At 38.0% G+C, this 27,181-nt stretch overlaps 4 protein-coding genes across 4 annotated transcripts; 1 reads left to right on the top strand and 3 right to left on the bottom strand.

Moving 5' to 3' along the window:
• Positions 1 to 2,962: 2,962 nt before the first annotated feature.
• On the bottom strand, positions 2,963 to 5,221 carry LOC126785679 (14 kDa zinc-binding protein). The gene is made up of 6 exons (XM_050511304.1): positions 5,109 to 5,221; positions 4,915 to 5,007; positions 3,947 to 4,033; positions 3,581 to 3,728; positions 3,304 to 3,421; positions 2,963 to 3,204 (listed from the first exon to the last, which is right to left on the bottom strand). The coding sequence occupies exons 1-6, from the start codon at positions 5,138 to 5,140 to the stop codon at positions 3,137 to 3,139; spliced, it is 546 nt and encodes a 181-aa protein (XP_050367261.1). The 5' UTR covers positions 5,141 to 5,221; the 3' UTR covers positions 2,963 to 3,136.
• A 1,005-nt stretch (positions 5,222 to 6,226) lies between these two features.
• On the bottom strand, positions 6,227 to 8,626 carry LOC126785669 (anthocyanidin 3-O-glucosyltransferase 7-like). The gene is made up of 2 exons (XM_050511289.1): positions 8,110 to 8,626; positions 6,227 to 7,207 (listed from the first exon to the last, which is right to left on the bottom strand). The coding sequence occupies exons 1-2, from the start codon at positions 8,624 to 8,626 to the stop codon at positions 6,345 to 6,347; spliced, it is 1,380 nt and encodes a 459-aa protein (XP_050367246.1). The 3' UTR covers positions 6,227 to 6,344.
• Positions 8,627 to 9,939: 1,313 nt separating this feature from the next.
• Positions 9,940 to 11,772, top strand: LOC126785681 (sulfiredoxin, chloroplastic/mitochondrial). The gene is made up of 5 exons (XM_050511307.1): positions 9,940 to 10,067; positions 10,152 to 10,321; positions 11,171 to 11,204; positions 11,334 to 11,427; positions 11,512 to 11,772. Exons 1-5 carry the CDS (start codon positions 9,995 to 9,997, stop codon positions 11,525 to 11,527), a joined length of 387 nt encoding a protein of 128 aa, XP_050367264.1. The 5' UTR covers positions 9,940 to 9,994; the 3' UTR covers positions 11,528 to 11,772.
• A 952-nt stretch (positions 11,773 to 12,724) lies between these two features.
• On the bottom strand, positions 12,725 to 24,952 carry LOC126785659 (protein NAP1). Its single transcript, XM_050511274.1, has 24 exons — positions 24,810 to 24,952; positions 23,716 to 24,155; positions 23,449 to 23,523; positions 23,256 to 23,336; positions 22,483 to 22,563; positions 22,240 to 22,322; positions 21,804 to 21,888; positions 20,885 to 21,010; positions 20,627 to 20,734; positions 20,457 to 20,501; positions 20,232 to 20,374; positions 19,612 to 19,744; positions 18,964 to 19,074; positions 18,777 to 18,855; positions 18,068 to 18,261; positions 17,607 to 17,752; positions 16,793 to 16,874; positions 16,577 to 16,687; positions 15,917 to 16,042; positions 15,692 to 15,831; positions 15,509 to 15,605; positions 13,981 to 14,972; positions 13,593 to 13,805; positions 12,725 to 13,447 (listed from the first exon to the last, which is right to left on the bottom strand). Exons 2-24 carry the CDS (start codon positions 24,127 to 24,129, stop codon positions 12,973 to 12,975), a joined length of 4,140 nt encoding a protein of 1,379 aa, XP_050367231.1. The 5' UTR covers positions 24,130 to 24,155; positions 24,810 to 24,952; the 3' UTR covers positions 12,725 to 12,972.
• Positions 24,953 to 27,181: the final 2,229 nt, after the last annotated feature.

Raw genomic sequence — 27,181 nt, 5'->3', positions numbered from 1 at the left:
ATGAATGAAAACTAAACATGAAGTTGCGTTAGATTCAAAAGAAACGAATGTGGATTTGCATAATACCGGAAATGACGAATGTGTAAAATACAAAGTCGAAACAACCCTATATTCTAGTGATAGAGTTCGAAAGTGGATTTGCACTTTGTATCCGTAAAACTCTTGGGAGTACTGCTAGTAGTACTAGCATCAGCACCAGCATCGATCAAAGGAACCTTCAAGTTACAAGTGAACTCGCTCTCCATCTGCCAATTGTCGCCTATCTTTACATTCGGCCCCATCACATAGTAGACATTGGAAATATACACCTTGACAACTATGTCATCGTACTCGCCATTGTTACTTGCTGTTATTCCACAAGCCTGGAAGTCCTCCCCTTCTTCCCCTTTGAATGTCAGTGCCGTAAACACTTTCGTTTTCCTTCTGTTTTGGCCAAAGGGGCGCACCTCCGCCGTGCCGATTGGCTTGTACAGGTTGTTGTTGCAGAAAGCAACGAGTTTGATGTTCTTGTTGTAGTCTTTGAAGTAACCGCTGCGGTTTTTGATTTTGATGGTTAGGGCAAGATCGTAGTGGTGGTGGGTGGTGTTAGGAGAGGTGAGCGAGGCATCGGTTATATGAACTCCAGGGTGATTGGGAAAAATGAGGAAGTAACACAAAATGAATATGAAAGTGCCAAGCACTAAATTGGTAACAACTGCACAGCAACTGGCTGCTGCAACGTCCGCCATGGTTGAGATCAATCAAAGTTGTATGCTGAACAATAAGAGACAACCTGCCGGCCGGTGTGGGTTATTTATGTTATTACTGCTACCACCAGTTAGGTCTCCGGTGTCGTTATGAAAATACAAGATAAAACAACAACGAGTAATAGCAGCAGAATATGTAGAAATTTTTTACTTTTTTATTGAATAAACGATATTACAATGATTATACCTTAATCAATAATAATATTATTCTAAAAAGTAAAAATATTTTTTACTTGATAGTCACAATCAAGTATGAAACAACCTAACTAAGATCGTTGTTTCAATTGTCGATACAACTTCACTAAAATCGTTGTAATCACACGTACTTAGACTTCATTAAGCTTGTCGATGTTGTCACGAAGGTTTTCAATGGAGTCACTAAAATCTCATAGCACAAAGTTCTTCTTTGATGTGAATTTCTTCTCTTTACTTTCACCTTTTCTTTTTTGTCCGTGCATGTCATTGGGGTAGCCAACATATTGCCTCTATATATCACTCTCTATACGGCAGCCCATCTCTTAATCCTAGAACCACTAGACAATTAACCCAAATCCCTTCCTAATACAACCCACATAGAAAAGAAAAAACCCATAATAATAAGGAATATATCCTTTAAACAAAAACCCTTTTCTATAACAATTTCTAATTACCATTTAACTAAAACATTTGAAGATATATTCCCAAATATATTGAACTACCCTTGAAGAAACAATCAGCGGAGACTTCTATGGTAGGAAAAACAAACCATATTCTTTTCGTAGTCCAATTAGAAAACAACTTCAATTCTCCTTTTGCATATCAAATCTTCATGACTTGTCCTCCACACCTTTGGATCTTCATCAACTATATGGAGGCCAATATATGTATGTCCCTTCACGGTATTAAGAGAAGGCAGGAGAAGGCTTGTATATATAGAGAAGAAAACTGCCTGGTTTAGAGTGAATTTACTAAACCATTTGGGAAAAGGATTTACATTCCTTGTGAGGAAAGAAGTAAAATATTCATTCCTTATGAGAAAAGGATTTCCTGATTGGTTAATCCAACTGAAGTTTTCATTCCTAATGACAAAGGGATTTGGTTTCCTGATATCAGAAAGAACCACCCGTGACTCTGAGAGAAATCATTGAAGACCCCCTAACCCAAACTCCTCAAACCGAACCGGAATCGGTGGTTTTCAGTTGCTTGGACAGTTAGATGTGGCTTTCATTTTCTTGTACACTGAATGAACCGACCTATCATCTATTAGCAAACAGAAAGCTTTATCACAAGATAATTTGGAACCACTGTGATATGATCAGACACAAAGGATGTCGAAGAGCAACTTAACTTGCTGCTAGAAATGGTTTTCATCAACATTAATACAAGATCATGTCCTGATCGAAGCAGTATATTCCCGTCTTAAAGAAGCAAACTGCGCTGGAGAATGCTAGGATGGTGTACCATTTCTCACCTTCATCAAGGCTTTTGTTAAAGAGGGATTCATAACAAGAGTAGCATCTCTCCGAAATATCCGTCTCCCTATTCTCTTTCTGGTGTTTTTGGATCTGATTGGCTGTTTTAACTAATTCACTGTTAATCATATTGTAGAGGGAAATCGAGTAAGATAAAATGGGGATTGCACTTGGTGGTCTCAAAAGTGATGTTGGTCGACGAATGACCCCTTCAGTTACATGTAGCCTTCAACTACTTCCTCGAGCTTGCATAGAAGTTAAGAAATAGAGCTTGATAAACAATGTTCATGTCACCAAGCTTATTATTCTTCTGAATAGCTCTTTAATTCGTGGTCTTCAGTTCCTCCGGTAGCCCTTTGAACTCAAAGTACTGTATAACTGCAGTAACAAAGCGTAAAAGGGGGTTGAAACTTGCCGCTCCCATCAAGAGGTTGATTTTCTTGTTACAGATGTCGAAAAACTTGTTGGGATTTCCATGGGAGTGTTCAAAAGAAGATTGTTGTTGGTGAGTGAGGCAGTAGTAGTAACTTGAATGCCAAGGAGATGGGTAGGGATGCAGAAGGTAAGTGAGGACAGGGAAGGCGACTAAGGCCAATTTCAACGATGACCATGAGCAGCTAACTGTAGCTCTAGGCATGGTTTCAAACATTACATGCAGTACAGTTCAGGCTATTAGTATGAGATGAGTACAGCCTACTATATACACTGTACTAAGGCCACTAACACTTCACTGTAAAAGGGAATCAAAATATTTCAAGATGGGGGTGCGCTATTGAACGGGTAATTTATGAAACGATACCATCTTTCAATATTAAGTTAAACTATGCCGTGAGAAACAATACCCAAACAAAGTAAGCTTACACAGCTAATTGTATTAGTATTCAGATTCTTCATCTGGTAACTATAAGATTACTCTTACAGTCCATCAAATTCGCATGTTCAACCAGGTGGCCATTTCATCTGTCTCCCACCGAGGAGATGCAAGTGGAGATGATAAACAGATTGACCTGGATGAAGCGAGAACATTGATGATTAAAGTGAACAAAGCTAGCATTGCACAAATGTGAAGGGAAGGCACAAACAAACATTATACAATGATGACTTACATCCATCTGGACCATTGTTGATAACCACGCGAAACCCATGAAGAATACCCTCTTTGTCAGCAACTATTTTTGCAGCATACATAAGCTGACCCAATATTTCTACATGCCTCGATTCAGCCTGCAATGACAATGCATAAATCAAAAGAAAGCCTTTTTTTTTTTTTTGCTTCTGCAGCCTGACAAAACATATACTATACAAATGGGTTTGGTTATGTTGATTCAAGGACTAATAATGTAACAACCATCATGGTTTGGTAGAAATATGGCCAGAACTTACCTTTCCTAGCTCTGTTAGCCCATCCCTAATCTTTGGGATGATTACAACATGCACAGGAGCCTGTGGGTTGATATCCCGAAATGCCAGGACCTTGTCATCCTCGTATACAATGCTTGATGGGATTTCCTTTGCTATAATCTTGTCAAATCTGAATATAGGGGAAAACGTATTGCTTTTAAATCTTCTGTAAGTAGTCCTTCCAAAGTTAATTATTGAACAGTTATTCATTTCGTCTCACTGGTTACATTCCTCAAATCAGAACCATCACCAAGTTTCAATATTTTAGATAAAATATTTCTGAACTGAAAAGTATGCCCTAATATTGAAAGTGAGATCAAACCAGTTTTATGATGTGAAGAACGATACATTGTTGGAGTGCCACTGTCGGCGTTAGCTGCAGCTACCTTGGCAGCAGTCTCTTCATTGCTTGTAGCGCGAACACAACACAGGGACCTAATAACCATGTGTAACTCATATTATATGCCAGGAAGCTTTATATTCATTAGAATTAGACTCTACACTGTCTACAGTAACTTAAGCAAGCACAAAACCTTCCAATGACATCGTATGAAAACAAAAAATGTTAGATACAATAAGTCTTCAGTGGCAGACTTACAGATCCTCAACTTGATCGAACATCAATCTTTCTAACTCACTAGTTTAAACACCCTCTTATCTCCTCAAATTAATCACAATTTGGATCTTAAGCAGCCAAAATATAAAATGGAAGAGTTATGATGGTTATGAACACAAGTCTCCTTTCAGGCAATGAGCACCAACAGTGACTTTTTTAGAAGCGCTGAAATGTCACTGACTCTAACAAATGAACGAACATACTAACATTACAATAGAACTGCTAATCAGCAGCGTATCAGTAGGCCAAAGCAGCACATAGCCTGCAGACTGTAGACACCCACTTGAAGGCTTGGCATCCTAGTTTCAACATTTACATTGTGAAAATTGACAGAAAATGTACAGGAAACAATTCTCATTGAAAGGCTGCTGTACGCTAGAAGGGTTGACTCGAACATAGACTCACCTAGAACAACAAGGTCCATTATTCTTCTCTTAAAGCCTACAATTTCCCCTAAGTTGAAGACTACTACAACACTAAGTACATGATGGATAAAAAGGCTTGTGGCAATGTCATTTTCCCTAATCCTAAATTTCAAGATAATTTAACAAATACCCAGATGAAGATTACCGGTCTACCAAAAGCCAAAACAATAACAGAAATCTCAATTTGCCCAATGAAATTAAAACTCAATTGTCTAGAAACAAGACTGCAAAATTTGTAGAGACAAAAGAGCAGAGAGAGGGAGAGAAGTGTGTACCTTTGAGATTGAAGAGGACAAAGGAGAGCTTTGATATTGGGCTTGGAGGCTTTCACAGTCACAAAAGTTCTCACAGTTGTAGCTGCACAGTTCCTGTTCCACATCGCAAACCAAACCCAAAACCAGAACATTCATATACAACGACCAACACAAACTACTCAATAAAATCAATGACATAAACAGTGTGAGAGTACCGCAAGAGAGACAAGGAGGTAACTCCAGCCATTGGGAACAAAAAAGCAACTCTCTTTCAGTGTTGAAATCAGGTATTTATGCCCCTAAAGCTACAGAAGTGAAATGAGGGTACAGAGGTGTTATACTGTGCAGTCACCACACACTAGCTAATATGTAGAACAGTCAAACTAGTTCGGTCTTGGCCCAAAAACTCTTTCACCTTATAATTTTAGCACCATCACAATTCCATTCATCTGGAAGATACAAAGAGACAAGAGGGTGAAGCCTAGAATAATCCAGGTGGCCAATTTTGTTCTGCAAGTACCAAATAGCTTGAGAAGCTTCAGTGTTTCAGCTTCTGCTTCATCTATTGGTGGAAGAAACTGATGTGTCAGCTTCGTTTAGTAGAGTTTTGTGATAAAGATTTGATCTTTAATCAGAATTTTGTGTTTCAGGGTCTCCTCCTTTGAGTTCTAGTGAAAATAGTGGTGGGGGTGGTGGTCCTGTGATATTGGAGCTTCCTGTTGATAAGGTAAGGAGGCCTTTGATGAGAAGAAGAGCTAATGATCCAGTCAAGGTTCAAGAACTTATGGATAACATAAGTGAAATTGGTCTCCAAGTGCCTGATACATCTTTGATTATATTTTCAATTACCAGTTGCAGAGACAGCTTCAGTGGCTGACCCTGTATGTTGCTCTTCTGGTTTTTCAATCAAATGCAAAGAAGAAACTAGTCCTGAGTCCTGACAAAGCCTCTGAGAGCAAATCTTCTCTGAGAATCCCCTGAGTTAAGTCCATACTAATATGCTGCTCTGCCAGATTGATCATGCTGAATTTGAGTTTTTTTTTTACCCCATTTTAGGTGTACTCATACCAAGGTTTTTACACTCACTTATTTAAGGTGTTATTCATCATACTCTAGCGCGTAAATATTTGCTGATAAAAGATCTCAAAGATTTATGTGACAATAATGTCCATGACGTTATACTTTCAAGTTGACCTTGAATCATTCTCCACACACAAGAAATACACAACATTAGGCTCATGTAGCTAATCATGAGAGGGAAAATTGGAGATGAAAATACATCATCCTTCCAATCTCAAGATAGCAGGTTTTGATCCTCATGTTCAGGCTCCGCCCCATCCAACCCACAAGCTTTTGATGCCCCGAATTATGATGCCAAAGAATAACTAAAAAATTGCTCCATTGACAAATCTCAAAAATAAAAGTGGAGAACGAGAATATTTATCAAACTTTTACATGCTTGGACGCTTGGTGACTATATCCACCAAGGTATTAAAAGCTTTGGAAGAGCTACCTTCACCTTCCACAGCAGATCGAGCTAGACTCTTAAGAACTTTTATTTTTTCTCTCATTTCATTCCCTGCTTTACCCCTCAAAATGAGTTCGAAGGCCTTAATTGCTCCTTGTTTTGTAAGGATCCCTCCCTCAATTCCCACACCAATCCCCCAAACAGCCTCCATTGTCTTCATGTTCAGGTTTTGGTCCCCGAAGAATGGCCGGCCTATCATAGGCACACCACCAGCTATACTCTCCAGAATCGAGTTCCACCCGCAGTGTGTCACAAAAACTCCAATGGCAGTATGCTCTAAAATTTGTACCTGTGGAGCCCATGAAACTATTTTTCCATTTAGTCTACTCTTATCAGCCGCACTGCACAATACCTCATCTGGGTTGCCCCTAAATGACCAAATAAATGGGAAGTCACTTTCAACCAAAGCTTCTGCAAATGCTGCTAGCTCATTAGGTGGCGGTCTCACCACACTTCCAAAGCTAATATATACCACAGATGCAGGCTTCTGCTTGTCCAACCACTCCAAGCAACCGCTCTCATCCTTGAGCAACGGCGGCGGCGGCGATGTTAGATTGAATGGTCCAATGTTGAGAAACTTCTTGAATCTTGATTTGAGCTCGTTCACAACGTCCGGCTCTGCTTCTTCAAATGAGTTAATTGCAACTGCTGCCGCCTTTGGCAGCTCTTGTCCCATTTTGTGTAACAGGGATGATATTGGTGACTCTAAATTCCCTGATACCACTCCCTCAGGTAAATCACCGACCTCAAGTTTGGAAAATCCAGGAAGGAACTCGAGGGTTTTACCTACATTTCCACAAACAAAACATAATGAATCCATGCATTTAGTTATAAGAAGGACAAGCAGTAACGCTATAATTTTCTAAATGCCTTAATTTCAGAACCTACGATAATATCTACACCAAAATATTATCCCTAGCTACGTCTAAAGTGGCAGTTTGCAATTAACTTGCTCTAAAGAAAGGCTACAGGGATGATTAGGGTTAACCATGGATGACAGAGAAGATCTAATTAATTTTATTTTCCATAAAAAAAAAGGTTTACTGTAGTAATATGGCTTAATAGCCAATTAATTTGCTACCTTAAGATTCACCTTGGTGTGAATTTGCTACCCTAGCTTTTATTTCTACCAATTTGATATCCTAGATTTTCATAATTAGTCAATTTGCAACTCAAAGTATTAATTTTGCCAAATTTTTATCCCATGTTTCTAAAATTAGCTATTTTGCTATCATTTTGTCGTATCAAATTTTCACTTCTCCCTAACAAGTGAATTAATTTGAAAATATATCCAAATAAACCAATTTGTCAATCTTGAAAACCCTAGGGTTGTAAATTTTGCTTAAGGTTAGTAAATTGACAAAATTAATACTTAGGGTAGCAAATTTGCGAGTTTTATAAAGTTATGGTGGAAAATTGGCAGAAATCAAACTTAAGGTAGCAAATTGACACTAATATATCTCTTAGAGTACCAAATTGGCAATTATGACTAGTAATAATGGCATTTGTTTATAAACATATATAATTAAGCATAAAGTGGGCAAAAGAGGAAACCCGGTGAGAGCAAATTAAGTAAGTAACAAATAGCACACTAGCTAGATATAGATCCTGTTTCAAATACGCATGAACTCTTTAATTTGAGCTATAATGACCTACTAATTAAGGTTAATTGGCAAAACGATCCTTACCACCGGTTCCAAGTACCCTTTGTCGTATTAAGTCTGTGGCGGTATGAACAAGAAGCGAACGAGATCCAGCCGTCCAAAGTGGTACCCAGGGAAGCTTCATCTCCTCCGCCATATCTCCGGCAAACCAAAAGAAAGCATCAGTCACCAGACACCCTATCTTCAGCCCGGAGCTCGCCTCAGCTTCCTTCATCGTGATCCTAAAGTTGGCTAGGGCAGCTTTGAGAAAGAAGCCAATAAGCTGCTCGGGGTGGCCGGAGGGCACGAAACCCTCCGGCATCCCATCTGAGACATCATAAGCTTTCACATTGAGGAAGGACGAGGCCTTGGAGGTGGGCGAGAAGAGGGAGCTGTTGGCTTTAGAAGTAGTAATGAAGGAGAAGATTGTGTCGGGTGCAGCGGCAGCGAGCCGAAGAACGAGGCTTAGGAGAGGGCCTGCATGGGTTCCGAAAGGGAAGGCCAAGGCGGCAACATGGTGCTGATACTGAGTTGTGGGTTGTTTAGGGTTTTGGCCGGCCATAGTTAATTGGTTGATGATATATATGTCTGAGTTCTTGTTACATCAGGCTGGTTTTCTTATATAGGAGGGGATAGATAGAGAGAGGGAAAGGAGCAGGTAACAGAAAGGTGTAGGGCAAAAATCACATTTCATTTACAACCACCACCACCCGTGCTTATTTTTATTTTCATAAAGCTTTACAGATGTGTGGTTGTTGGGGATAGTGTGACAAGTATAAACACAGCGCGGCGGGAACGGAGCGGGAAATTGCTTGGTTGTGAAATGAACAGGGAAGCCTACGTTTTATTGTGGAAGGTAGCACGTACATTTTAAGAATATAGCTCATAAATTTTACGTACCAAATTATGCATTAAGCAAGATACTAAAAGGTACTTGGTTAGAGCATCATTATCATGCACCTAACAGATGAACATACATTCTGTTCTTACAATAGAACCTATAGTCTGCATGCAGGGTATCAGTAGGCCAAAACATCAACATACCCCATATAGCCAGAAGAGTGCAGACTGTGGAGGCTTGGCATTCTGGTTTGAATGTTTACATTGTGAAAACTGACAGAAACTGCATGTGCAGGAAACAATTCTCATTGAAAGGCTGCCGTCTTTGCTAGAAGGGAAATTAAACCCGAACGTAAGCACACCTAGAACAAAAAGGCCCATAATTCTTCTCTTAAAGCCAACATCTCCTCCCCCCCCCCCCCCCCCCCCCCCCCCCCAAAGTCCAAGACTACTTCAACACTGATTACATTGACACAAGCTTTTTGGCAAGGTCATTTTTCCGTAATCCTAAATTTCAAGATAATATAACAGATACACAGATGAAAAGTACCGGTCTACCAAAAGCCAAACACAAATCAATTCCAGAAATCTCAATTTGCCCAATGAAATTTAAAACTGTAAACGAGACCGTAAACAACAAAGAGATCGACAAAAGAGCAGAGCCTTTCACTGTCACAAAAAGCTCTCACAGTTGTAGCTGCACAGTTCCTGTTCCACATTTCAAACCAAATCCAAAACCAGAACATTCATATACAAAGACTAACACAAACAACTCAATAAAATCAATGACATAAACAGTGTGAGACTACCGCAAGAGTGACAAGGAGGTAACTTCAGCCATTGGGAACACACAAGGAACACTCTTTTAGTATTGAAATCAGGTATTTACACCCACGGAGCTAGAGAAGTGAAATGAGGGTCCAGAGGTGTTATAGAGTGCAGTCAGCGCACACTAGCTAATATGTAGAACAGTCGAACTAGTTGGGTGTTGACCCAAAAACTCTTTCACCTTTATAATTTTAGCACCGTCACAATTCCATTTATCTGGAAGATACAAACAGACAAGAGAGTGAAGCCTAGGATAATCAAGATGGCCAATTTTGTTCTGCAAGTACCAAATAGCGTGAGAAGCTTAACTGTTTCAGCTTCTGCTTCATCTAATGGTAGAAGAAAAACTGATGGGTCAGCTTTATTTGGTAGTGTTTTGTGATAAAGGTTTGATCTTTAATCAGAATTTTGTGTTTCAGGGTCTCCTCCTTTGAGTTATAGTGCAAGTAGTGGTGGGGGTGGTGGTCCTGTGATATTGGAGCTTCCTGTTGATAAGATAAGGAGGCCTTTGATGAGAACAAGAGCTAATGATCCGGTCAAGGTTCAAGAACTTATGGATAGCATAAGTGAAATTGGTCTTCAAGTACCTGTAAGCATTTGTAACAATCCCAATTCGTAATTTGCTCTATTGGGTTGTGTATGTTTTTTTTATTGATCATCGTTCTCGTATTGGATTCATTGTGAACTTTGGAGTATTGGTGGTTTCTGATAGTGAACATGATAAGGGAGTGAAGTTTCTGCACTCATAGCCTGACATTATCAATTTCGAATATAGGAAAATATCTGGCTGCATTTGATGTACTGCTTATGCTATTGAGTTAGGACATCATCATTACATATCTACATATCGGCTTCATGTATTTTGTAATGTAATGCTAACAGAGGAGATAAATTCCGCATTTCAATAATTCAGAAGGGAACAAAAATATCACCCGCGTTAGTTGTTTATGGGAAAGCATTTATCAGTTAAGTTAGACAGTTAGTGTTCCAGCACCCACCTCGATCCAATTATGTAAAAATTATTAACATACAGGTTAGGAACTTGATGCTAACATGGGGTGAGTGCAATTATCTGCTATACCTCACTTTGGTTTGTAGATCAATTCAAAAGTGAATTTTCATGTATAATTTGGCTGATTGCTCATTCTGAAACTGGTTTTGAACCACAGTTCCTTACTCTACCAAAAGGAAAATGTATGTCATTGTTTGAAACTGAAAGAATTTGGTCCATGCTGGTAAAATCTGATGTGCATACTAGGATGCCAGACCAAAGACAAAAGATAGGATCTCTTACTAGTGGATCTTTTAACTTTGAACTCCTAGCATGTTGTGTAATACTTGAGAGGTTTTGCTTTCTGAGCAGATGGTGTGGTAAATCCATATATGCGTGCACATCCCGAAATCACTTTTTGTATGGCTAATTATTTCTTCATTGCAGATTGATGTACTTGAGGTCGATGGAGTTTATTATGGTATGCACTTGTCATTGTTCTCATCAAGAGTTAAATATTCTTTATTGCTCCCTTATGTTACAAACCATGGTAGTGCTCAGTTCATAAATTTTGAAGTAATTTTAGCTCGTTAGTACAATATTCTGGTAGGTTTCTCTGGCTGTCATCGCTATGAAGCTCACCAGCGTCTTGGGCTTCCAACAATACGTTGCAAAATTCGACGTGGGACAAAAGAAACTCTCCGGTACCTTTGCCCTATCTTAGTATTCTTTTTCAGCTTTACTGGTTTCTCCTGGAAGAGTTCATAACAGTCTTATTCATCTTGCAGGCATCACCTTCGCTGAATTTCTAGTGGCTTATGCTTCAAAGTTAATTCCCAGCTTGAACAAGATCAGTTTCCTACATCTTCAATTGTACTATAAGTAATTGTAGGGCATTTATTATCATATGCCCCTTCCGTAAGTTGTACAGACTTGTTATACTTAGCATTGAGAAGGATTATATCACTGTGTGAATATGTGGAAGCAGCTGTTATTCAATATACAAATAAGATGTCTGATATGACAGTGGTTTCTTGCATTGGTAGTAATGTTCCTAAATTAGTGTTCCTATCCTCGATTCCTAGTTCTCATAGGAAAAGTTAAAGAAAGAAGCCAGCTAGGAACCCTATTAGTAAACAAGATATGTTTATAAATCCACCAGCACGAGGTCCCCCTTCCAATTAAAAAGCACCGTCGATTTAGCTCCCTCCATCTACCAAACTACCAGGTAATTCTTCATGGATGCGGATGCAAGGAGAACAAGAAGGCCTAAACAAATTACCTTCTTCACTAATCTTCATGAAGAGAAAGACGAGAACAACAAGAAGAAGAAAAGCTAAAAACTCTACCTGGATGCCTGATTCAGGAAGAATCCTGAGGACCTTGTCACATCTATTGCACAGCGCCAACTGGATTCCTTGGATGATTTAGTTGCTTTTGGTGCTGTTTGTAAATCATGGAGTTTGGCTGCTACATTCGTTGCCAAAAACCTCGCCTATCGCTTAAAACACCAACTTCCATTCCTTAAGTTCCCAGAGAATGGAAGGAACTCTAAGTCTCTAACATCCGCAAGTTTTACTCATTGACCAGCCGCAGGACTGACCAAATTGATTTGATGCTACAAGCTGACCACAGGAAAACTATGCTATTCAGCTTCTTGCGGATGGCTGATCAATGATCACTACTGATAGTGATCAAATATGTTTTCCATCTCGGCGTTTGGTTCATTTGGTGCACCCTTTAAATCATCATGACTAAATCCAACTGCCATATTTGCCTTAGTTTTATCCTCCTCGGAAGTTTGTCTTATCAAGTTATCATCAACCCCTTTGCGGTCATCGGGTTACATAGTCATGGTTCAACTGTCATCTGTTAGTCTTTGATTTTACTTTTGTCAATTCGGCAGCTAACAATAACTGATATAAGTTCATATAACTCACTACCAGGGGCGATTTTATGACTTGGAGAACAAAACTCGAGATTGCCCTGAACCATCCAATGTACATGCACAGCTCCATAATAGAGAATGCACACCAAATCTTACTAATGGCAAAGAATTTACATCATCATCAAGGCCACACTATATTTATAAGTGGGAAAGCATGTTGAGCGATTCTAGATACACACTTTGACAAAATTTGTATGAACTAGCTCATCTGCCCTATCAAACTTATGAATAACTGCTGCTTAATAATAACACAAATAACAGATAAGTTACTATCCTAGTAACACATGTTTCACTCGGCTTTCTACTTGTATGATATTGGACCAGACCTTGAGACGGCAAATCTTGGTAGTGGACTGGGACCAGTGTTCCCTGAAGTTGAGCCATCCACAAACTTCACTTTTCGGCTTGAGCCATAATCCAAAGGCCCTGAACGACGAAAGTTCTGTTGCCTGCTTTCAGTACGTGAACTTCCACCATCATAACTATGCTCTTGGCCATGGGATGATGATCCTTTAAAATAACCTGAATCGTACTGAGTGGAGTCGCCACGGGGTTGTCGTGCCACAGGAGATGCATGTGAGATCGATACAGCAGGTGAATGGCGGGGAGATATGCTTAGTAATGCGAGTGGTGTATTTGGAGAGTTCGTATAGTACTGACTGTATATTGAACGAAGAATGGCATATGGAACATGTGGTTCCAGAGAGCTTCTTGGAAGATAAGGTGAGATCTCGCAGAATTGGTCCAGAAAAATTAGCTGTGCTACAAGATGAGATCTGCAGAAAGAAATTATTGAAATTGTTAGCAGACTGAAAATGGCCAAGTAGGTGAAGTTTATTATGGAAATCTGAAGAGATGTTCTTATGCATGGCCATTTCTATGCATCTACTTATGGCGTGAAAGAGATGTAAATTAATTTACCTGTTAGTTTCACTCCAAGAATCCAGTATGATGCTTGCAGAGAATTTGACGAACAGCTGCATTGTGGATTTTATGCTTGCTTCAGCTGACAAACGACTTTGTATTTCAGAGTCAACTGATTCATTAACATGGCCATTTGAGAGAGATTGTCTTTGCTGATATTCACGCTCCACTCTAACAAACTCACTTCCTGCAATTACAGCACTGATGCACCTGCCAGCAAAATTTATTGATACCAGATGTTAATCTATTGGCAAAAAGAGCAACATACTGAGATATATGCCAAGTGAAGGACTGAATATAATTGACTGGGGATTAAGGAACCCCATTTAATATTATCTTTCATGAAAATGATTTGCCTTCAAGATATGAGAAAACATAAATTTACCTTGCCAAGCAATGTATATTGTTATTGAATCCCCCAGTGTCCACATTGAAGGCTGTGGTAGTCCATATATTAGATGTCATGAAGGTGGCAAAGAAATAGGGTAACAGACTCCATGACCCATCATTTGCACCCCCAACCTCTTCTAAGATCAATCTCACCCACTGGGAATCATGATTTTCAACTACACCAACATTGTTTGCCACCCCTCTCAATCTCCTGACTTCTTTCTTTTCAGGTACTTCTTCAGGTATATGCTTTGATATTCCAGCCAATAATGAATGTATTAAGGGTGCACCTTCAAAGAGTACTGTACCAGCAGCTTCAGCTAGAGATCTGTCAAAAGCCAGGGCCAACCCAGCTTGAACACAAAACCCAATCACCGTGTCTATATCGACTATCTGCTTTATTGAAGCCTCTCTTTCATTTCGGTCTCCAGAATACAGACTACCAGCAACTGCCTCTAGCACATCACGGTTTGATCTCAGTGATGTATCAATACAATTTAAAAGTGCAGCAGTGTGTTCTTTCAGCAATCTGTCTAGCCTGTCAACTCCATACCCACCAAAGATGCGAGCAAAGGCCTTTAGTTCTCTATAATCAGTGACTGAATCAGCAAAATATCCACCAACAGGCCTTGTGCTCTTGAAGCAATTGTGAATTGGAGCAAAAAGGATTCCAGCACCTGATACATCTTTGACTATATTTTCAATGTACCAGTTGCAGACAGCTTCAGTGGCTGACCCTGTATGTTGCTCTTCTGGTTTTTCAAACAAATGCAAAGAAGAAACTGGTCCTGAGAAGGCCTCTGAGAGCAAAACTTCTCGAATCCCCTGAGTTAAGTCCATACTAATATGCTGCTCTGCCAGATGGATAATGCTGATGTGTCTGCGAATAAGTGACTCAAGAACTGTAGGCCGTTGGAGGTCATTGTCAGTTTTCAGTACTGCAAGCACTCTTCTCCTAAGGTTCCCAAGAATGCACTCTCTCATGTACTGTGAATAATAATTGGTAAATATTAGTCACACAGTAAGAAACTTTAATACAGTCATAATGCATGTGTATTGTGGAGTATGACATAGTAAGAAACTTCAGGTCAGAACCAGTTTTTTGGGCTTGTGATAAATCATAATGCATGTCTATTGTGGAGAATTGCACAAACTGATAACCAATCTCATGCAACCTCATGATCATGTGAATTTAGGCAGGTTCAACAATTTGAGGTGGAATAAAGCAACAATGAAGAATATAAAATTTACAGCCATAAGAAGTAGACCCATTCATTCCATTATAGCATGTCAACAGAAACCTCTAGCTCATCTTCTATTTCCAAAATTAGTAAAGAGTTTGGTTGAAGTCTAGAGATGCAAATTTGCATCCTGTCAAAATTCGACGTTTGGACTCAAGACAGCAGAAATTATGAATGCTTTTTAAATACAATATTTGACATGGTCAAGTGGTCATTTATTTATGTATTTTAGCTGTACGTAAAAGCTTTAAATATAGGAAAATATGTAAAAGCTCGCCTCACCTCCCTTAAGACGAATACATGGTTTAGAACACATATAGGCTCCATATCATTCAAAACAGAGCATAAGTTGGTCAATCTCTGCACGGCAGCTTCTAACCTGCGAGGCAATCATTTCAACTCTGGACTCATAAATAGAATTTGAAGATATTATACATATGAAATTAGAAATGACTGATAACTTACATCTTGATAGAAGCATTATTTTCAGGACGACTCTCCTGGCCGGGCAAAGGAAAACCAGGTGCTCCCCTTGGAGATTTAGTTGAAGCAACTGATATTCTTGATGCAGTATTCATATATGAAGCTGCTTGCTCTGGAAGAAGCTGAGATTTCCCACAAGATCAATTTTACAGAGCAAAACCAATTTCAACTATTTTCTTATCATAACATCAGATGAGAAGTTACTACCTGGGTCTCTAAGGCACCAAATCCTCCTTCAGAATCAAGGATGTTAATTAATCCCTCCAATCCCCCCATTATAGATTCAATGAGAGATTCAACATAAAGGACTGCATCTCTGCCAATCTTGGTCAACTGCTTGCATTAAAGATTCAATCAAATCATTTAATTCTGAATTCATGCATTCATCTCCAAGTTGAGGATCTAATCATGGATATAAGTAGTACGCTACAAAAATTCTTTTGTGAAGTATGAATATGAGACAACATCATAATTTTGGTCATGACCGATTAGTGACTACCAATCATTATCAAGTTTCAGGGAGCCTGAACATCCAATTGCCCTTGTTTCATCAAGCACGAAACGCATTCAGGTGATAGCATTCTCATTTTTTCCCTACTTGGTATTAATAAATGATGACAGCTCATCTTTATCACCTTTTACCTTGAAGAGATAAAAGCTCATAAAAGAAAAGATCAGCGTTCTACTTTGCAAGTATTTAAACAGAATGCAGTTTAAAACTAACATCATACGACACTTGTTTTTGTCCCAACATGGATGCATGCCAAACTAATAGCGTTAGCATGTTGAGACAGATAAATAGAAAAATTCTAAACATGCAAGTATATGAATATTCAGAAGGCAAAAGGAATTCAGATTATAGGTTACCTCTTCCGGAACAATTGGGGAAGCACACTCTGGGAAACTACTTGCAACGCCAAGCCATGCACAGCAATGTTGTGGGCGCCCTTCTGGGCCAAACATAGTGTTCCTGAAAACCTAATTAAGAGAAGGAACAAGTTTTCTTATTTACTTCAATCAAGTTACTACTGACACTGCAAGAAGCTTAGCAAACCAGTTAAAGCAAAGAAAGCAAGAGCTTACTGCTGTAAGGTGCTGATGGTAGAAATACAACTTCTTGAGACTCGCATGCTTTGATAACTGAAATTCCAGTTCATCGACGCATCTAGTGTAATAAAGTACACATAAGCAATAATTATTAATTTGATACAGTAATATCATAATATGTATACAGCAATGAAATAATCATGGCTTGCTGAAGATGAAAGAGGTTTATTGCTTCAGCAAATGTAAAAAGAAAATTTCCAAGTATTGCCTGAGAAACTACATGATCATATAATGGTCAATAGACAACAATAGTTAGTTTTGCAAGGGCACTAAAAATAAGGGCTGTTTGCTATTCTGTCAATCTGTCTTATGAAATGGTACATTTCGCAAGGACCTTCAAGGCCAATTTATTTGTATTGAGGTGAAAAACTACAGCTTGATCAATTATAGGCAGAACCATTTTCCTAGCAACATTTAGTCACAAATTGAATCTTTCTGAACCTCTGTGCATGGATTACTGACACAGGTTCTAGCCTTCAAATATCAAGTTAGCTTTTACTCTGTGGTTTACAGTAATGCCTTTACTCAATACGTTAGGGAAGTTTGCATAGTGCTGTTGAGCAGCTAATCTTCCATGCAATATTATCATAAAGAGAAGACGATTACCATAAGCCCTAATACTAGAAACAAAATGATAGAGACTCTAAAACACTTGGTATTCACCAATACAAATTTTCTTTAGAATTTTCCATTCTTGCTTCATAGATTTTATAAGAATATTTATACTGAAAAGTATTAGAAAGGGACTGTGAAATCCCTCAAACCCCAATTAAAGAGTACAAAAGAGCACCTGGACCAATTGTAGGCGGCATTTCCCTCTGATAGTAGGCCTTCTTTTCCTGTAGATACTGTAGCTTTCTCCAAATGTCTTATGTTTATAGATGATCGGGATGAGGTGACTATCATCAATATTGATAACCAATCCTTGCGAAATTCCTGATTGGAAGTTGCAAATTGAGACCTCAATAATGATATAATGATATCTATTTCATATATAAAGTGTCATGGGCATCGGTAAGAACATTTATTTTGAGCAGTACAACAGATGATGAGTCATTAAGTATGCTACCTGACGAAAACTACAAGCCCTTGATTGCAAAAACTAGACTATAATGTGGATTACAAAAAGAAAATCTGGTGCATATACTGTGGTGCATCATAGGACATGTGAAACTAGAACAAGACTTCTATTCTATATTAAAAAGGAAAATAACTACAGAGAGAGAGAGAGAGAGAGAGAGAGTAGCTTACAGATAGATCACATGTAATGGCAGAAACATTTTCACCCTGTGGTTTTGGTATGTTTTCAAGGTGCAGAACAATCTTCTGAAAAAGACTTTTCAAGCTTGCATCTAAGTCAAGAGCCACCATCCCTGGGGTATTCAGCAAAAACCGGATTCTACCAGCACAGGAAGAAAGGTATGACAATGCATAACCTCGAATTGCTGCATATAAAATTACAAAATAAATATACAAACTTTTAATGAAATAGTACTCTGATAATAAATCATGCCAGCACATCCATGTGCTCCGTACTAAAATAGTCTACAATTAATGCTGTGAGATGCCCATACATATGCCAGAGAAGTTATTTATTAAAGCAGAGCGAAAAGTGCTGTAGAACTGCTGATAAGCACAGAGTTTACATGCAACACCTATGTGATAGATTGAAACACAATCAATTTAATATCAAGTTCAGGCCTTTGTGCGTGTATGTGACTTGGTCAAAACTCAATAAGTTGAAAGACATAGCATCCAGAACCAGACAAACAACTAAAAATTCTTATTTATGATCAGGCCTTTGTAAAAGCTGTAGTATAATAGTGTGCACGCCCACAATCACACATCTGTATATATGCATGTATATGTATGGAAAAAAAAACACAGGGATTTCTTTAAATGGAAATTAGCTACCATAATTCTTTTTTAACTAAATGGCATCAATCATGTTCAATCTAACCTGCAATGTACTTGCGTACCAAACAGCAAAGATGGCCCATTCCATCTAGCAAAAACCCAATAGTTGGATCACTTGGATCCTACAAACGAAATCACAAGTGGCAGTCAAGCACTTTATTCTCAGTTGGAACTAAAAAAGGTTAAATTAACTGTGACAGACTTGGACATATACATGAAACTTGGCTTACAATTTCAACTGACACCATTCGAACGGCTTTTGATTTAGATGATGCAATTCCAACATGTTGGAAATACCAGAGGACCTCACATTGAGCGAAAGCCAGGGCAGAGAACACCATCTGAGGACGCATCAAATCATCAAATTGTTATCACTACAACTAATTGGCTTTAGACTTACAAAGTAACTCAAACTAGTACACTAGTTAAATAATTACAAAACCACTAGAATATTAGTTACGTAACCACAAAACTACTTTCAGATGACAAGTTTATCATCGTTTGTAAGACTGTATGCTCAGCAATTTAGCAGCTTTTATGATACCGGAAACACACATTTACAGAGTAAATGCTACCCTAGTCGCAAAATAACTAAATGTGTTTGTACGAGATTATAAGGGTTCTCCAAATGTTACATAATGTCCGTTAGAAATTCCCAGAATTCCCACCCTCTCCAGAACCCATTACATATATCATTGTTATGAACTAACTTATATACCAGTAGGAGCATCTAACCCAGTGAATCAGACACATTTTGTTGTAATAACACATTCAACTCGGGCTCTATAAGCTACTTCAGAAAAAAACCAACACAATTGAAGTAAAAAAAAAATGCAACTGCGCTATATCTTTTAGCACATTTAGAGAAGCTTATATACCTGTATATTTGGGGCCAACAAACTAGGCTGATCAGTGAAAAAAAGTACCATTCTTCCGATCTCTTGCTTCAGTAATATCCTCCTCTCACGGTGGATAGCATCACATGATAGTAATGCTTGCTCATGCACTTCACTGCATCAACTAAGGAAATTAGCTTGTTCAATGCACATGGCACCACAATGTCCACATACATCACCAAACAGTAGGAAAGTTCTTTTGTTGAGGAATAAAAACAACTCATGATTACGGGAAAAACTTTGTACGTGCTAAAGAGTTATTAACTTTTTACAGAAAAATGGTATGATGAAAAGGGGATCTTGACCAGTACTAGGGTGTCATGTGTTTGCTTGGTTGTTATGTCCCTCCCAGCCATCCTAATTAAATCCTCTATCACCTCACAAACAGAATCTAAACATAGTGTTAACACGACAATAATTTGCATATGTAATCAAAGATTCAATGGTTATCTTGCATCATATGCAAATAAGGAGACGGCCTACATCTGTAATTTCAAGATTTTGTCTGTATAATTATTAAAAGCATTAATTTCTCAAATTATCCATCTACTCCAAGTTCCGCGTTCAGCTTGTTATATGCAGGCTCCAATTTGTGTACATACCTTATCATTTTCTCAACTTGCTTTGCTACACTATACTCCAAATCTGCTTCTTTTTGCTTTGTACGTCCAGATTTTGCCATCTTCTTTGATTCTAAAATACGTGGCAGGACAAATTGCTGATATTCTTCATGCAAAAGTATGTGCTGCACGCATTGAAGTTGCAACAGTTTCAAATGAAAATTATCGAAGCTGTTTTAAGGACAGAACACAATCAGAAAAACTCACCTGATCCCTGAACAATGTAAGAACTATATTTTCTTTCAAGACGACCTGCATGCCATAAAATGCAAACAAAATAGTAGAACATTAGGCATGCCAAATACAAAGCATCACTACCCACTAAATTCAATATATTAACATGAGTAAATACAAGTTTTGCATAATGTAGTGTTTACCAGAGAAATATCAATGCTAGTGACGCGAAGAAGCTCATCTGGACAAACAAGGTACCCAAATAATACCCATTCCCGATACGAGGTGACATTTACTAAATCCTGAGCTCTCTGCAGATAGAGCATGAAGAGGACTATATAGTGTAGTTTGTAATAACAGTGCATTAAACATAACATTCAAAATAGCCAATACAGAAATAGGATAAACAACTATGGCAGATGTTGACCAACCCTAAAGTTAATCAGAATGAGAATGTGTACCATTGGGTGTGCAGAATTAGTAAGGATGTCTGGATATCGAGGATGATATGGACTTAAAAAACCCTCATTTCTGAGCTTTCTTGTATCTGTTGATAGAAAGATAATAGGACCCACAGCCTCTAGCACCTGAATGGTATTAAATATTCAAGATCAAGCCTTTCCAACATAATTCTTATTAATGACGCTCAAAATAATGCTTCATGTACTGAACAGAAACAGAGTCGATCATTCAAAGAGTTTCTTTTCTTCCACCTTATGAGGTTGTAACTATACACTGGACCGTAAGACGTAGAAACATAATTCAAGGTATTTATAACGATTTAAACAAGCTCCCACCAAGTGACTGCTTATCTATTGGTGAAACACCAACACAATTTTACTTTAAATTTGTTAAAGCTTAAGTTGAAATTTACTTTTAATCAACCAACAACCAACACAAATTTTTAAAGTACTTTTTGCCATAGTACTCCAGGGCCATGACATCTATTAAGCAATGTAATACTTTATAAAGTTAACTTTCCCTCAACAACATCCACCTTCGCTTCATCTGTTTACCGTGTTCTTACTCGGATAATCTTCTTAATGGAAACTTCTTTGTATGAAGGGAATAACAAGATCGTTGATAATGATTCTTTCACAATAATATTCCACTATTCCTTTTTTTTTAATGACGATGATTAGAAATTTAGAACTGTTAGTAAAATTGTTAAAAATAACCCACATAATGATTTTGAGGTTATAACAAACTCCGAATTATTACAGGAGATGCCTATGAATGATGCAAGCATGAAGGTTCCTACAAGATGTCTCTTTTGAATTGCAAGAACAATAATGACAATTACACAAAGAGGGATTTGAACTGGGGACTGCTTATTTTTACCAGGGTCTACCACATTCATCAATTCTAGGACACACTAACCTCTCCAATACGGGGGCTCACAAAATTTAGGTCTTCTTTCAATCCTTTCAAGGGTGGATCATAACCGTCTATAAATTGAACCAACCTGTAATCAACAGACGAATTGACATAAGGCCTGATGGTTTATTAGAATTAATAAGAATAAAGATTTCCATAAACAGTAAAAGACGTCATTGTATTCATATGGATATAACAATGCAAGGATCTTAGCCTGAATAATTTTTGGAAGACACAATAACCACCACCTAACATTTTATGGATTTCAATCATGATGTTTAAAATTCCTCTTCTCCTCTACTCTACATATATATCAAAATCATTGAATGAAATATCATGTGCTTATTTAAGAGAATGGGAAGACATATGTTAAATCTTTCAAAGAGAATTGCATATTTAATGATTCAGAGAAATGTATCAACTTATAGACAGCACCTACCGATGATAGAAATCACAATCTTGGTCATTTCTTGATATTGCATGCAAAAGGTTATACATTTGTAGCATCATTTTCCTTGGTATCTGTTATAAGGATAGTGTTAGTAGAATTGCAGCACAGCTATAAACTTCATTACATAACTAAATGCATAAAGAGTTAAGACAAATCAACTAAAACTTCTTCAACGAATGGACGATAAATAAAAATTAGATACTAAAAAGAAAGTATAGCAAGTTAACATACCTTCTCAGAGAATAGGTTAACACGGACAAATGAACAGAAGAGATCCATAAATGCATGTAGTATAAGTGAGTTCTGGTGAGGCTGCAAAATACTGCACCACGTTATTAGAGATGTCATGTAGAAACAGAGCTTAAGTTTTTGTCAACATACATTGTCTAGAAGCTTAAACTGTAATACTACAAAAGGAAAATTTAATTCTGTAAAAACTCCCTGTGAAATATGGCCAAAATCCATGTATTTAACTTTTAATTAGTCCAAAAGTGTATTTGGGATGTTTTAATCAACCATCCTTACTTCCGCACTATATCATTCATAGGATTTTTCATGTATGTCTCAGTGAAAGAAAAAAGTACAAGATACACAGCAAGATTATTCCATTCAAAAACTGAATTAAAAGATTTGAATATTTACCTGCTGGATATTATGTATTTCTATCTACGTAAGTCTGAATTTAACGAGCACTAAACATCTGGTTTCCACAAAAGTTGAGTGATAAACTTAACTAATCAGATAAACCTGCTTTTACAAGTTAACTTTAGCCTACATACAAGTATATTTTTATTTTTCAGCCTACGGCTCTACGCTTGTCCCACGATCAGTGAGTAAATGAGACAGAGATATAGGAAAACCATTACTAGATTACATCAATCTTATCCGTCTGGAGAATTGAAGTGTTTGGCCTATTATATAGAGTAAGAAAAATTATTGTCAACTTCCTTGTCCCATTTATAACCTATAGTTCACATTAATCACAAAGTGATCACGATACTCACCAACAAGGTAATTACAGTGCTGCTTAGATCCAATATAAGTCGTAGAGCTTGTTCTCGAAATGCCATCAAGTCAAGAAGCAGCTGATTGAGACAGAAAAACAAAAACAAAAATAGATTAATGGATTGCATCTAAACCGGTCACTTTCAATATATAGATATAAGATAAAACGAGCTCTTGAAATTTGTTAGCTACCTGAATCCAAGGTTCCAGGCTTTGTAAATGAAGCTCTGCATTATCATGCAAGGCGTCCAAGGCAGCCTTATCAACCTGCATTAGTGTTGTACCAGATTAATCACAGGTAACTCTACTGCCATTGATTCAAGGGCTAAATTAGAGAATTCATGGAGTACTTTGTTCAATTGTCTAGACAGTTAATAAATTGATTGAATTCAGATAGTCAACTAAGGCTGACTTACAAAATAAACCTGATAATTAAGGAAACAAACAATCAATTCTTACACGTTCAAGTTGTAACTTGCTATAATGCTCCGGGAACTTCTTTGAAAGTAGCAAGCAAAGTCTGGGATGGTTGGGGAACACACCGGCTTTCCAATAGGCTTCTGAAAATGTATGGCCAACTGGATCCGGGTAATCCAAAATTTGGTTTAACCTATACATTTTAGCCATAAGACCTTCCCCAACTGCAGTTAGTTGAACTACCCACTGCATGTTTAAACCTTTGTGAGGAACGCCTGCACTTTGGACCTGTCCATCAGGACCTGCATTCCTGGAGCTCCTAGAAGTCATGGGAGACGTGGGTTCTGGACCCAAGTACTCGGTCCATCTCGATGGACCCTCCCACTCTCTTGATCTCACAGAAGCCGGTGACAATGACGAATCTTGGCTAGAGAAATGCTGTCTCGATTTCGCCATAGCTTAGCTAAACCACACAAACTTGTCTGCATTCAAAATTTTCGCTATAAAGTCAGATCACATAAGATGACACATCATAATTAGTAAAGTTTTACTTTGCTCTGCATTCCGCCCTTACATTAAGAAAACCATAGGTATTAGGTTAACTGACAAAGTACAAATGTAAAGAGCAGCATTCTTTTTGTTCTATGGCTCTTAGTTCTGAGCAACTAAACAGTTAAAATCATGCTTATATATTCAGAGTTTCAGACATTTTGGGTTTCCAGCTCCTTAAGCTACCCCATAATTTAAGCTTCATTGTTCCTTATTGTAAACCAATGACTAACAAGACCTAGACTCTGATTCATAACTACTCGAGAATCGAGATTAAAGCTCTATTATAGCTATATGTAGGCTATGTTCTACACTAGAGCATTTCACAACCGCAATCCAATACAAACCACTGGCACCACAGAGAAGCAAAACGATCCAAAACAAGCAACTCAGACCAAGTAGACACAGCAGCAAAGCAGAGTAATTCACAATTCAATATCAAATTCATCGATTTGGGTGCAGAGAAAATGTGGGTTTTTTACAATTAGCTCAAGAAACACGAAAGGTTCAATCTTGACTGTAATCTCCAAAAGTTTCTTGACCACATTATGTGGGCAACCAAAGATAGAAAGAGAGGAGTAGCTTACATGTTAAAGCTTGGAAATTGAGGTGAGGTGGGTGGAGACCATGGAGGTCTCAGATCTGTAGTGACCTTGTGAAGCAGAGAATTGAAGAGAGAGAGAATGAGAGTAGTTGGAGTGGGAGAGCTGGGAATTGAGAGAGAGAGAGAGAGAGAGAGAGATTTTGTTTATATATTTAAGAGAGAGAGAGAGAGAGAGAGATTTTGTTTATATATTTAAGAGAGAGAGAGAGAGAGAGAGAGAGAGAGAGAGAGATGGGTGTGGCCCTGCGAGGCTGCGACGCTTTCTATTCTGTTTTTCAGTTGTCTGTGGAAATAAGCCAAAAGAGTCAAAACCAACTCGACTGGGGATTTGAAGGTTGAAAGTCTTTTTCTTGTCATTTCATTTTCGGTTTTCTGTCTTAATCTGATCTGATGGCCTATTTTTATGACATTGGTGATTTTTGGGTTGATCAGGGTTTTAAAATTTTCATAGTTCCATTGAGAAAACAAAAATTGAGAGCATACGACCAAATATAATGACAGATATTAATTCATGCTAGTAATGCCGACAAATAGCATTACAAAAAGAGGTTAAGTAACAACTCAATAAGGGTGTGATTTCACAAATGATCGTGTCATAGCGTTGGAAACAAATTCAGAAGAAGAAAAAAAATTACTTTGTATAATAATATGTAACGTCAGCGTTTACACCTGCATCCCCTCAATATGATGTATTGATGTTGATGTGACGTTCGCATTATAATATGTCTGTATATATACACACAAAAATAGAATACCTTCAAAACACGATTTTGACCTGTGTAATTTCATCCAATGAAAAACATGATTTTCACTTATATTATTTTGTCTTATTCACAATGCAAAACAAACCGATATCACAACTTAGAATTGTATTGTTCTTTTTGAAAAAAGAAAGTATATGTATCAAATTCCTAATAAAAAATGAAAATAAACACGTGACGTTTCACTCAATCTTGCTCGATACATTAAAAATAAAAATAGTTGTATATATATATATATGTGTGTGTTGGGGGATTGCATAACTCATGTTATCTTGATTATGCAATATATGTTGAACTGATTCCATTCCCCGAAAAGCTAGATCATTAGTTCACCTCTGTCTACGTTGTTGATTACCTGGTCAGCTGTTGAGCATCATGTGACGCTCAACAGCCGTCTGATCTAGTTAAACAGTTGTCAAACAGTCAGATCGGACGGCTGTTGAGTGTCACCTGGTGCTTAACAGCTGACCAGGTGATCGGCACTCCCCCTGTCTAAGACCCAAATTTGGTGTTCGTTAATCATTGGTCATCATATTGATGGCCAGAAAGGCAACAATTATTATTGAATAAATCTTTGTGTGGTAGATTAATAGATCCTATAAAACCCTCAGGAGACTCACATTAATAGTAAATACAATCATATATATATATAGTTGCTTTATGTCCAATCCAAGTTTGTCTTCCACTACACCATGGAGAGCGGCCGGGAGGCTAATTCTTCTATTCTACGCACATCCATCACCGGCCAAAACTTGAAAGATAAAGCAGCCCACTAACTTACATGATCAAGTCAATAGGTTTATGTGATCATCATATAATAAGATTTCAAATCTAGCAGCAGCTAGGGGTGATAAGAGTGTCTATACTCTATAATGTCATGAATGTCACTAAATAAGTTGTTCATCTTAGGTTTAATCATTTACACACTGTATCTACTCAAACTTAAGTGATTGAGATTGAAAATGTACCCTAAAGCAAAGTGTATATGATCGTCCTTTCAAACATTCCTTGATATAACTTTTTTTTGTTTTGTCGATAACCAAAGCAGCTAGCACTCCATCAGTCCATCTTATTTAGCTTGGTAAAAATGTAGCTTGGTATGATCATGCACTCTCTTGAACTTTGCATTGGCCATCCAAATAATAATTTCCATGTGACTCTTTAGCCGTCCAACTCACACAAGGTGCATGGTCACTGTCACAAATAAGCAGTTTAAAGAGATCACTCAAATCTCATTGTCTGATCAGTCAATAATGTCTGATCGATGGTCCAAATTTATGTGAACTGGGAAATAATTGACCAAACCCTAGCCAGTGGTAAGTTGCTAGATCTGTAGGATTGAAAGGGGAAGTTGGAAGAGTTTAGGGTTTTCTCTAGCGGCTATATAAATAACTCTAAATAATTGGTTTAGGAGAGTGAACCTTTCAGAAACTCGTTCTCTATCCCCCCCCCCCCCCCCCCCTCCAGATCACTAGGATTAGAGCCCCGGATGGAGAACACATCCACTATGGTGGATTTCTTGCATTCCTTTGAAAGCTCACAGCATTTATAGGATTGTAATTTTGTACGAGAAATGCATGCAACCTTATCCACC

This window comes from Argentina anserina, chromosome 3, assembly GCF_933775445.1.
Source record: "Argentina anserina chromosome 3, drPotAnse1.1, whole genome shotgun sequence".
Taxonomy (NCBI): domain Eukaryota; kingdom Viridiplantae; phylum Streptophyta; class Magnoliopsida; order Rosales; family Rosaceae; genus Argentina; species Argentina anserina.
Note: the sequence above shows the minus strand (reverse complement) of the source record. Positions and strands in the feature narration are given on the sequence as shown.